Below are 13,422 nucleotides of genomic sequence, written 5' to 3'. Positions count from 1 at the left end.
TCTATAGCAAAAAAATCTGGATAGTAACGGAAGAAAAAATTGAATTGAAGATAATTCTTAAATTAAGTCTATTAATTCGTACGAATGTTGGAATAGGCTTTAGAATGCCAGCAAGTAATAGAGCTTGAAGTACTTTATTAATATATATATTTGTGCCAGCAATAAAGAAGCAGCATGTTTCATAATCCCTTATAAACGTCATCATACTGTCCTAAGCCATTTCTAGCATCTTACCGATTTGTTGCCTTACGCACAAATGCGGTGCGGTTTCGTACGCCTTTTGTGCGCACATACCGTTTTGTTCGTCTGTACGGCAATAGTTCGTTGTTGAGTTCCTCAAGCAACATGGCAATGCGATGCCAGTCTCTACTTTACGCGATATTTAACTCATAATGATATACTTTAGACATATTCACATATACTGACGTTTGCCTGAATTTCAAACAAATCACAGCTTCTACGCATGATTTCTGCATTTGCTTCGACTATGTCAGAAGAAGTGTTATTTCTGCATTACTTCTGCAGCCAAGGCTACTATCCCCTTATCGTAATATACGGGGCTTTGTATCGTAGATTACAATGGAGCTCAGTGGACATGCCTGCTGGTCGACGTAGCCTTTAGTGGGCATTTGTCTCTAAATAGGTAGAGCCTTGTGAATAGGTAGAGTCTCCGAAACTTGTGTAGGGTTCGCATGGGTCGGACTTGTCGGATACACTATCGTACAAGGTTGTCTGATGAATGTTCGTCTAAAACGAATTGCAGTTTAGATTATTTTGAACCTGGGCAGTTGAAAGCCCAGGCATGTGGCTTAGTCGCAGACAATAGGATCATTAACACGATGTACTTGCGGGAGCGAACTATGAGACCTGAGTCGTTTTCTTATCTTACATTTTGACAGCTGCTTTAACATCAATTTGGATTACCTCTGTTCGAGGTATCGATCCCTGAACTATTGCATCAGGTACAACGTATTTAGTCACATTCATTGTTGGTCCTGGCCTTTATCCAAATAATCCAGTGTTAACTGCCCCAACTACCTACTCCATCATCGACAAAAGAACCCGCCCTTCATACGTCTCTGTTCTTGGTGCAGCCGCGCTTTTCACCATTTCCCCTTTCCAAAACAATGCAATCTATGTAAACTATAGTATGGAGTACTGTGGAAAATTTAAACTCTGCTTTCGGATATTATAAACGGGGGGATATTAAATTCCAGACAGCACCCCTGCACAATTATTTACGGTCATCCCGTAAAAACAGGGTAAAGAGAGCGGGAAACTCGAGCAAGCAGCAAGAGACGAATTAAGAACAGAACATGAACCTCCTCAGAAAGGAGAAAGCAATAAATATCGGGGACCTTTTTTTCTTAACAAGTAACTTAACCGACGGGAATGTTGCTTCAAACTCTCGGCACTTTCCTATAGCCATCCTGCTAACTTAGAATTTCAAATATTTCAGTAACTGAGTGCTTATCCGATGACAGGTTAAGGCGACTAAGTTGAATGAGATATGTCACCAAAGCAAGATCGCGTTACCGGTATTAGACGGAAGAATATTCTGGTAAAAGTGCCGTCTATGTATGACTAGCTTATATCATAGCTTAAAATTTAAAATGTCAGCGGTATTCAATGCAAACTGATTATATTTTATATATGTCCATTCTGATGTAAGCGAGCCTGTCTAATAGAAATAGGAGCCTAAGTGAAGCAACTTTTAGGCGTAGGAAGGTGCCTATCGCTACGTGTAGACTTGCTAATCGGCGAGTATATTTGCTATTGAACCGGCGAAAGTTTTAACTTCCTATTTAGGGCCATGGTTTTTGTTTTAACGAAAGGCTGAATCAACCAGAGCTTATATTTTAATGATTTATTCCAGATTCTTCAGAGATTTCATTCTGATACAACAATATCGCAATGCCTGAACTAATTTTTCGCCGTTCTTTTCCCAATATCAGTGAATTCCTCCCAGACCTTTAATTTGACTTAACAACTCTTCCGATACAATTGCGCATTGAGATAACTTTCCGTTTAGGGAAAAATCCGCAAGTACTTTGAATTAGCAACTCCGTCATACAGAACTGCCTTATTCATTAGTGGTAAGAGGACAAAGATTTCTAGCTTCGGCAATCTGTTTGCTGAAATAAACAACACATCAATGTTTCTTCTACAGGTTCGTCTTAATCGTTTCAAGGTCCGTCTGACTTCCCGTTACGAGGATCAAACGGCATTGCCTTCGGAGGTTGAACATTTGAACGCGTTTGATTCACAGGTCTGTATGTTACAGCTTAAACAAATAACCACTGAGGCATTTTCCCTTAAAACCTTGTTTGGATGTCACAAACCTGAAGAGGTTTTCGGCACAAGTACCTGCTACAAGGCTGAAGTATCTAACTGGAAAAATTGCCTAAAAAATTATGTGGCCTAGTCCATTCATCAAGTGAATTGTTTTGCCCTCTTATATGCCTGGAGTCAGAAATCATTTTCAAATCAACCATCGTCCGTTGGCAAGTCGATCGCGCCGCACAAAGTTAAATCATATCACATGATGTTGCAATTAGGTCACACACACACATCATGATCAAACGATATACTGATAAAAGTTATTAATATTACAAAGAACTAACAGAAGTAGCAGCCTGATAATTGTACCTGATAGTGAGCGGCGTCGCTACTTTCAACACTTTCCAGGTGAAAGCTCTCGATCTTGATGACCCTCTTCTAAACATTGATCCCGCTCGAATAACCTGGCTGCCTACGACCTTCACGTCGTTGGTGACTCTTCGCGCTGGTCAGCGCAAATCCGTCATTCGAACCCTAACAATAACCACTTCTTTTCCGACGACGATTGAGCCCAGCGAAGTTCTCTCTAATGGCATCAGCGACAATGGTACAAAACTAACGTATCAAAAATTAAATCTCACTCTGTATAGACCATTCAGCAGGAGGTAAAAGCCACATTTGGCCATTTAGCGCCTAGTAATACGACTTCAGGTCATTCTCGCGCACTTTGGATACCTAGAGTCTATATCGATTCCAATAATTTTGACGCCTCAGTCTTTGGGTTTGTTGCTCTTCCTCTTTCTGCGGTAAGACCTCCATGCGAAATTTATGTAATTTCTACTAACATATATATATATATATATTTCTAACGTATAGAGTTCAAGCAGACAGTGTTTTACAGGCTGATGCTTCTATTATAGAATAGTCTTCTACGACATCCTATAAACATTCCTTAGAAAGTTTTTATTACAGATGAATTTGAAATACCAATAATACAGGGTCTTCGACCATAGAATATTTTACTAGGTAGAGCAACCCATCTGATCCTGATTAATCAGTGTTAGGGCGACTTGCTTTTCCTGAATGATCTTCGATTGCTTCCAGCTTGCTGCAGCTATTCGTGGCTCTACTCCGGCCAGATAAATGATTAGGGGTGTAAGAGTGAAAATTTTTTCCAGACCTACATTCATTACAATCCAAACCTGAATGCCGATCGACTGTTCTGCATGTTCCCCCCGGCGTTGAGCATGGCATTTCCGATGCATGAGTACCTCGCCTGCAGCATTACTTTTTCAACATAACTTAGCACAGCATTTTTCATGCCTTTTTACTTCTTGAAGCATTCATTTGTCTTTACGAGTCAGAAGTCGTTTCAAACGTGTTCAAAGGCAAGACAGCCTTTGATATTGCCTTCGTGTCTTTCGTATACCGGGTGGGGCAAAAATAGCCTTACAATGATGAAAGAGTGAAGTATGTAATTAGGAAAACAATGTGTTTACTGCCATTGCGAAGAGAGCCGGGCGAGTCAAAGCGGCACCCGTATCAGCTAGTGCTTTTGTTTTGTGACAGGAGGCCTACTTCCTCTATTTCTAGGCATATATTTTTCCCATTTCAGGCCTCCTTTTACCACATTCGATACAATTCTTTTCTAATTTGGCATCGTGTATTAGGACCTATTTAAAATTATTGTAACCGTACACTGTTAAAAGTTTATCGAAATTGCTATTTTCGAATTGTCTAAACTGCTAGGTTTAACGCCCCTTGACTTTGTTCCCCACCCGTCCCAGGATTATCAATACACATCTTCTCGTGTATATTCGTAGATATATCTCTTAATAGTTACGTTGAATTTAAGTCACGAACTACATTCCTGCGTGATATATCGCAGTTATGCTATATAGCGTTCAATGATAAAGCGTTACGCCCAGATTTTGTCCTGAATTTGGCGGCCGAGACTGTTCCTTGGTGTTTCCTAACCACGTTAGTGGCCCGTGGCTTATCCAGCAAAAGGTAGTATCATGTCGTATGGAATCGTGTCTCCCTCGTATCAGTGTTTTCATCAGGTCACCGTACCAAAGCGCTACTGTTATCAGGAAAATGTCCCTACAATGTTTGCAACTCTCATTAAACGACGAGAAATTCTCGACTGTATAATCGATCTGCTTACTTATATAGCACCATGGAACGTAGACAAGTTTAGCCAAAGGGTGAAGGGGAATTGCTGGAAAATTCTCGCTAACTGTACATATCAAACATTTGATCATCGGTGAATGGTACCATATCGTACAGAACAGTCTTAAATGCAAATTGTCCCATGAAAAATATCCCGGTGCAACCGTTTCGCATCGAGACGAGATGTACCGATTAACGTCTGCTATCTGTTTGATTTTTCGTTTTTAGCCGCATGTCCGCTAATTCGTCACAAGCATTACTATTGGCACCTAATTAGAGTAAAAGTCGTGTAAACAACTTGGAAGTAAGCATGCATTACAAGAGAATCTTGATTAATGTCTCCTTTTCGAAAAATTGCTTGTTGTGACCGTCCCATTCGTTTGGGAATGTTTGTATTTCAGCCATTGACCCAACACCGTCTGGGTTGGTTCATTCCCGAATTTACTCAACGGAACAGCACACGTGGCGCACGTCGCTCATCCCGGCTTCTCATGACGGCCTTACCTCGATGCAGACCATCACTGAATCCTTTGTAATCAGAAAATTCGTCACAGCGTACAGGTAAAGCCGAATAGCCAAAAGCCGGATAGGCCTGACCTGAAAGGCTTCATAGCCATTCTAAGGCCGGGCCGGACTTCGGCAGTGGAGCCCTTGTTAAAATGCTATTTGTTGCACGCAATTAAAGGTTCGCTGCTTAGCCTAAGAAAAACGCAAATCTGAAAAAACTTTCGATACAAATATATAGCAGAAGTATACCGCATGTGTAGATAATCATTGACCACGATTATTTTAGATAAATGCTAAATGATAAGACAAACATGTAGTTATAGATATGTCTAATACGACATATAAAGACCTAATCTTCATATTTAACTGAAGATATGTTCATCTATTCATCTAACAAAAGCTACAGTATAATTAAATCGTTTAAAGAAATACGCTTTAATCAAACGATTTAGCAAATAAGGTTCGCTCAGTCGGTTTCAGGACACTTCACCTGAAGCGGACCGCCATAGTTTCCTTTAGCACATCGATATGTTGACCGCTCTCCCAGACATTCAAAATATTTATTCATACACGGGAATTTACATTGTCCATGTCTTTATTTATGTTAAGTACTTCGATTCACTTTCGAGTGCGGCCCCTTCAAGAACGAAGTTTTTTAAATATAAGCAGAATCACCCTAAATCTTTAAAAGATAATTAATACATACGTAAACATTGCATTAATGTTTACGAACTGTGCGTTGCAACTACAAACTATGAAGCTCTATACATGTATATGATAGTGTATGTAGAACATGTGAGAATGCCAAATGGATGATACTTCCCAGTATCCTACCATATATTTCGTTAGATACGTGTAAATTGCATAGTTGGAAGTCCTCACAGTTTACGCAATAGACTTCACCCGAAGTGTAAAGAGACTCTTCATCCGGAAGCTATGGGGAATCTCAAGTCGAGGAGTGGTCAAGGCTATAAAAAACCTATTACTTACCTTTTGTAAGAAAAGGAAAACTTTTTTAAACTTATGCAAAAAAGTACTTAGATACCTGCTAGCCCAATGTATAACGCAGAGACCAATTGTTCCAGAACAGACATTTATGGCGACGATAAGTGAACTCGAATAACGAGTTGGAGACATTTTCCGAAAAACCCTATATACATATATATACACAGCACTGAATCAAACACAACAGCTGTACCAACCTGGTCATTCAACCCGATTAAAAATAAAATCGCCGGATATTAAAAGCAACAAGAATCAACACATAAACTTCGAAAGTTAACAATAAAATGGCAAAACCTGGATGACAAGACAAACCCCAAAATACCAGGGACAGCAACAGCAAGGACGACAACAAAAACATTTGCGTATAATCCTTTTTAGTAGAAAACAAAACATTAGGCTATATGAAAGGAGATCTGATGTCAGCTAGGATAAGTAAACAACGTTGACACAAAAAATAGTAGAACTCGACAACGTGCTATATAATTTATATACGCATGTCGCCATATTATACTGTCATTGTCTATTAACCTGCTAACAATGACATACTAAATGTATTGAAGGCTGAACGTGTAGTTACCTTTTATGAAGTAAGCTTAATCGAATTGATTAGTTAATTCATTTATACTCAATTGATTTACGTATACGGTTGATTAATGAATAATGTTATTATTCATTGCATTTTGAGGTAACCAGACGTACTTCATAGTCGCCATACGCAACCATTGACCATTTTTAGAAATGCTATACCACTGGCTGATGTATTCAATAGTTTCATGCAGATAACAATGACGTCATACTTACAAAAACAAAAGTTTCATTCGACTGCATATATGATTTAAGTTCATATTTGTTTTTAATTAATTTCTACGCTTAACTGACCCTGAAAATGAAAAATAAAGTATTTCCAATCCAGTGCACGCGTTAACTTGTTCTGCGTTTTGTTGTGGTCGTTCTACCGGAATCCGGGACGTATCGCTATTTCCTTCTGCATGTGGACGTCGTTTATGTAGGACTATGCCCTCCAGCGAGATTACTGACGAGATGACCAACGAAACGTTAAGCTTCCTCGATGAATCGGACGATTCCTACATCAAAACACTGCTGGCTGGCGACATCAACGCTACGGCGACAACTAAAACAGATGAGCCACTTACTTCGAAAAACATTCTCGACGAACTTCAAAACGCTCTCCAGAAGAACCCGCTTGCTGCACTGCTTCTGGGCCTCAACACCCAGCTTCAGCCTTCGCTACAGACCGTAACCCGAAGCAGCACCTACGTGACCACTGACACCCTCTACCACACGAAGGTCGTGAGTTTTTACGATGGTCGGCGAACTCGTTCGAAACGTCTATCGGATTCGATTGGAACGACAGAGCGCACCCTTACGACCGTTACCACCGAAGTGATCACTATTCAGCCAACACAGGCATTCCCATTTCCGTTCCTCCTGCAGCCGACACCAACAGCCAGCTATTCGACTATTACTTCGCTGTACACTACGGTAACTACGGGTACCAGCTACGCGTCCAAGATCTTCACGCTTATTTATAACGCGTTTTCAACGAGGTATCGAACGGTAACATCTAGCTCGACCTATCCGACGACAATGGTGATTACCTCAACTTCGTCGTTCCTAGTTCAGCCCACTTTAGCTTACGGAGGTTATCCAAGTCAAACGTCCCCTGGCTATCAAGCCCAAGTGCCACAACAAGCACAACTCGTACATCAACTGAGCCAGGCCGTTGTGGCTGAACCACAACCTTTGGCTACCGTCCAAGGAAATGGTGCGTTTCCATTGTAGCGAGTATAGGACATTGTAATGATACAAGTTAGTAATGTATTATTCATTCGTATATTTAATTAGTTTTCAGCATATTTGTTATGTGTCATGTATAGTTGGATAATCATTAACAAAACAATTAACGATGAAGTTCATTCTTTTTTTCATACACTTGTAAACCATTTTCTTAGAAAACTTGCATTGCCAAGCATGCAAATGAATTCTTCTAGCTGTAAAGTGCCCGTAAAAAGCTTCAGCTGGTAAAATGTACATGCACATCAGCGTATAAATTATACCTAATATACACAATATAATACAGAAGTGGTATTTTCGTCTGCATGTGTTTTTCGTGTTTGCGCGGGCCAGACGAAGCATCGTTGCATGGTAAATATTCGTCTTCCGTAAGCAAACGTTGCCAGGCAATTGCTTCTCCGCGATAGATATCTAGGCTGATACTTCACAGTTGTAACTGGCACGTAAAAAAACTCAACACAGGACTCTATGCTCGTACATAAATTACGTTTACACTCGGATCACATTTTACCTCCTGCTTTTCTTCGTGCTATATTATATATATATATATATGATATTTCCATATGATATAATGATTATATATAGTAACAATACTACACCAGTTGGCAGTGATCAATAGTGTGGTGATGGCTATAACGGTAGAAACAGCAGCGGTGACCGTTGCTTCTTCTTTGCTCCTGCCTTGTTTATAACTTCTCTTTGTTCCAATTTCTGAGCACTCTTCTATCGTTTACGCACACAAACTCACCACCCCTAAACAAATCTTTGCTCCTAATCCCGTATTTTCCTCATTCTACCCGCTATGATCCTAAATTTGGACCCCAAAAACATTCTTCTTTTCCGTGGTTCCTTGTATGCCCCGACTGGCTGCATGTTCTCCGCGCACCCCGACGCGCATTCGCACGCGATGGCGCTCGACGATGATCTGCCTGGCGCTTGCATCTGCCTGCGGCATACCTGCCTATCTTCCTGGCTGTCTCCTGGCTAATCTCCGACCGACAATGTGTAAATGACCTCTAAACACGAATCGGTCGACCTTACCTGACATATACCTGCTGAATGCGGACACAGCACCTCAACCGACACCTGTGACTACGAACCTCCCTATGGCAATGGTCACCAAGGCAACTGTTTTTGAGCCGGTCTCCTCTGCACCTGCTATACTGGCTGCGGGTCTATCGTCTTCCGAGTCGGTTGAGTCATCCATACCATCAGCTGATTTGACTTCAGGCGCCGATGAGGCGTCAGCGGTTTCATCTTCGGAACAGGTCGCAACGCCCGTTCTAGCCATAGCAGCAAACCTTGCACCTGCCGCTCCACCTGCGCAAGCTGCCGCATCCTCGGCATTACAACCTAACCTAACAGCCTAGAACTAGTACGGACTAGGGAGTTACGTCCCGTTATAGAAAAAGAAGTACACTAAAATGCTGTGAGGGAAGCTGCATGCGTGCCAAGTTCAGCCAAGCCAATCGAACCAATCATGCTTAGGAGAATCCACCTATACCCTCATAGTTGCTCCGTCACACTCATGTACATTCACGCGCGAATACTTCAATCAACAGAATGCTACGACATCATCGTGTTGATCATTGTTATTATTGTTGTTAAAAGTGGTATAATACCGGAAAAGACATCAGCCTCATCAGCAGCAAGCACAGTAGGAAACTATGGCAATGGCTGTAGACCGCGCATAAAAATCAGCCAAGAACAATCTCACCAACAGCAGCAAGCATAAAGAAACCATCAACCGTACAGTTGTGAGTAGGCCTGATCTCGCAGGGACGCCAACACATACTAGTAATATAGGGTAAGGCAAAAATAGGCTTTTAGAAGAGAACTATTTTTATGACCAAGCAGCATCGCAGTTGAAATAGTATCTGAAAAGTTATTTTCGCTTCCGATAGGAGAACTATCTTGTTCATCTCTAGACCCATTCTTAAACCTACTTTTGCCCTGCTCAGTATAACAAATAAAACAGAGAAAGAGAGTGAAAGGGTTTGGGACCATATTTCGAAGAATAATTAACATTAGAAATTAACACGGTATATAAATGGCTGATCGCATCATCATTTCCATTACGCTTCGATAAGCTACGCATTACAGAGCAATCACCAGCACAGCTTTAAATAATGTTTTTTTAGAAGATTCCGTAGATTTCCTAGGAACGTTAAGCTAGCCGGCCGATTTCTCCATACCGATAACCCCAATGTAACTTGCCTAGGGATCCTTAAACTTACATATTGTTGCATTGATTATATTGCATGTCGTCAACATGTTTTGACAGGTACATACTCGAAATTCGTCTGACATATAAATTAGTTCTATACTATTGTATTAGTACTAAATTAATTTACTTCCTTCAATTACTGCAACGGACATTGAAATTCTGTCTTGGATTCTTGGACTAATAAGTGTTTATCTCTATGTGCATATTTCAGTGTGATTGGCTCGAAGTGATTGACCCTGTCCAAGTTTTTGCCATTATTGTATCAGGATAAGACGTTGATTGGGTTTCGTTTTAGTTGCACGAAAATGACCCATTTGTTGAGGCACGTTTCCCGTCAAGTTATTATAGTAATCTATGTTTGTATGACTGGGTGCTTTACAGTATCTTTTATACGTGATGCGCACCTTGTGTATGCCTGACAAAACCAAATAAAACAAGCTGGTCTCGACCAAACCAGCGGCGACGACGGTGGCAGAAAAGCGTTTGAGACCGCCCCTACCTTTCCTGTTATCCTAGCCTAACCCTACAAATCTGTCAACCTACAAACATAATCGAGCAACCATGTTTTTATTTTGTTACCATTGCTGCTGCTATGGGTTTGGCAAAACGGTAAAGTTTGTTCCCGCTCTGAAACGGGAAAGCGTCTGCTATTGTATTTGAACGCTCGTCGTGACCCGCTACCACAGGATGTAAGATATCGAACTGAGATCAATCCATGACAAAGTAAAAGACAGTTTCCTAGCTCGGACGCAGGAAGCTCGCACTTGTTCTTCTTTGTTAAAATTTCGAAATTTGTGTCGTCGACAAATTAGCATCGAGTTATTTATTTATTTTGAAAGTTTTCAGTGTAAAAATGATTTCGTATATAGATTTTGCGTACGGGATTGACTATCAAAGCTTCGGTAGACGCTCGATGCTTCGATGTCGGATGCACTGCCACTGACACACCCATCATTTCTGCAATGGACAGCTCACTGAAGGCCTCATAGCCTTCCCCGTAACGAAGATTAGATGTGAATTACAAGTATCTAAATGCCAATAATTTTGTAAATGGAAAAGCAATTGAAGGTTATAGTTATCACAGCATAGAGTAAAAAGTATAAATATATATATATATATATATATATACAAAAATAGAGAATGCCAGAGAAAAGATACGGATGGCCCTGACAGACCATAGTAGATTGATCCTGTTTGCGAAGGCGACATAAATGCAAATATTCTCTGTAATCATTTCCATACGAGCGGGTAACTCTAGGTATACTTGTTGTGTGCCTTCGCATAGGGTAGTTGCCATAATTATATATATATATTTACTGCTGAATATCATATCAATGTGACAGGAAGCATTACAAAGTACATTCTAGTAAAATGATTCACTTTAATCAAGTGCGATTTAAATTAGCGTCTCGAATCTTCAATGTGAAGCAAAAGAAGCTTCAACGTGCATCGCAGCTTTCTGATGACATAAATTTTCGGACGATTATTCCCATGGACAACATAAATGGGCAAGATTATGTTTCAAAAGTTTAAAATCGATGACATCGAAGGTGACACATGGCACAGCTTTATTGTCATCTCGTGTTGTCTACGTGTTTTTCTTGTGTTTATATATATAGGTATGTATAAATATATATATATATATATAGGTATGTATATATATATATATATATACATTCATGTAAATAACATTGTATATATCAGTAGTAGCACTGCATAAAACTGAAGAGTTTACCGTCGGTGAGAAAAAACGTAACGCTAACGGCTCGTGAAGTCGATTCTCACAGCAGAAACTCCGGGATGTGGAAACGGAACATGACGACACGATCATACGCATGCCTCTGACATTTTCAACGTTAAAACATTAACTATCGTATGTAAGTCTTGCATAAATGCATTTTTGGAGTTAACTGTTAAACAAGTACGGCTAATCGAATCATGCAAGGCTATCATATATATATATATATATATATATATATATGGAGAGAGAGAGAGAGAGAGAGAGAGAGAGAGAGAATGCACCTCGATTTATGGTGATTCTAAAGTAGGTAATAAGGAATATAACTTTTTCTCTGTGAGATAATCAGAAGTCATACTTCATTTTAAAGATGACACAGTAAGTGATTTGGCTTTCAAATCGGACGAACAAAGGACCCTAGAGGAGCATGTAGTTGCATTCATCGACTCATTATTCAACCTTATATTCGCCTCATGATGTAAACGTATCGTATGTTATCAATAAAAAAAAGAATATGTTTTATACCTACACATATAAAATGAGCGGTACCTTTTTTTAGAAACTAACTTTATCAACTAATTCAAGATTTATTGTGCGCTGTTGTATGAACATGTCGAGTTTTAAGTTTGGCATTGACGAGCTATGTCCAGAACCCGAACCTGATTGTCCCTAAGTTCAGTAGGTAAACGCGTTACCATTTCACCGACACTCGCAGTATTTTCCACTCAAGTCTCTACTGCTTCAAGTTCTGTTAAGGGCACGCACTATCTACTAACCTTTGTGAAAAGAAAATGGAACCATTAAAACGTATGGTAAGCCAAAAAGAGGAGTACTAATAACAATAGCAGTGCACTCTTAATAGATTGGCTAAAGGCGTATCATAATCTATTACAAATTTAACAGATTGGAACCTATGCTCATGTCTCGCCATATACGAATTACGAATGAGTTCGAGAGCGACTGTTCCAGCAGAATTTAGCCAATAGAATCATTTTGGCTCAACCCTGTACCATAAAATGCCCATAAAATGACATACGAGGTGCATTATAGATCGATCGGAATTTGCGGAAAAATAAAGTTTACCTCGCCAACAAAAGCTGGCATAAACGGTTTGACGGGAATATTCACACCTAAGTAGCAATGCAGCTCTGAGGGGTGGCCTCCCTTTGTAGGTGAAGCATAGCAACTATGGCCAATGTGGGTTGGCTTCACCTAGGGGATACAGACAAGTGCATCGTATTGGTTACTTGCGCTCGCCTTGGTATTTGGCAGCAGTAGATGATAGATGCTTGTGAAATATAATTAGAGACGTTCGCGATTACAAGCGCACAGGGTCTTCAGAGCTGGACCACACAACACTTATAGAAATTCCATTCCATCACTGGCAGCTAGATTTTTAAATTAACTAGGCTCTATTGTATTTTAAAGATGGCTGTTGAGATACATTTATTTTGGCGATTTTTTTCAAGCTCGAAAAAAAATTTTGGTGTCTACGTAGAAAGCCTAGATACCGTCCAACGGTGTTTCGAGCAAGTAACAGGTAAAGGGACCTAATGTAATTACACAGACAGAATAGATGACCAAATTAATAGCTATTGCTTTACGAGCGGCAAGTCCTGTAGTAACCAGTGTTATAGGTGCCCCGATTGACTGCATTAATTCCTAATAATGGCCTGTG

The 13,422-nt window shown here is 40.2% G+C and overlaps 1 protein-coding gene across 4 annotated transcripts in view; it reads left to right on the top strand.

The window, feature by feature from the left end:
• LOC111243915 (uncharacterized) overlaps positions 1–12,283 on the top strand; it is a 174,049-nt gene extending 161,766 nt beyond the window's left edge. For 2 of the 4 annotated variants that reach the window (XM_022790249.2, XM_086981574.1), the window contains 6 exons: positions 2,171–2,269; positions 2,689–2,887; positions 4,854–5,013; positions 6,975–7,750; positions 8,851–9,536; positions 10,218–12,283. In XM_022790249.2, the coding sequence (XP_022645984.1) occupies positions 2,171–2,269; positions 2,689–2,887; positions 4,854–5,013; positions 6,975–7,750; positions 8,851–9,149 (1,533 nt within the window). In that variant the 3' untranslated portion in view covers positions 9,150–9,536; positions 10,218–12,283. Of the gene's footprint in view, positions 1–2,170; positions 2,270–2,688; positions 2,888–4,853; positions 5,014–6,974; positions 7,751–8,850; positions 9,587–10,217 lie in introns of all 4 variants that reach the window. The other 2 variants (XM_022790250.2, XM_022790251.2) reach the window with 2 other exon arrangements.
• Positions 12,284–13,422: the final 1,139 nt, after the last annotated feature.

Source organism: Varroa destructor, unplaced genomic scaffold (assembly GCF_002443255.2).
Source record: "Varroa destructor unplaced genomic scaffold, Vdes_3.0 BEIS01000002.1, whole genome shotgun sequence".
Taxonomy (NCBI): domain Eukaryota; kingdom Metazoa; phylum Arthropoda; class Arachnida; order Mesostigmata; family Varroidae; genus Varroa; species Varroa destructor.
This window is presented reverse-complemented; position numbering and strand designations above follow the sequence as displayed.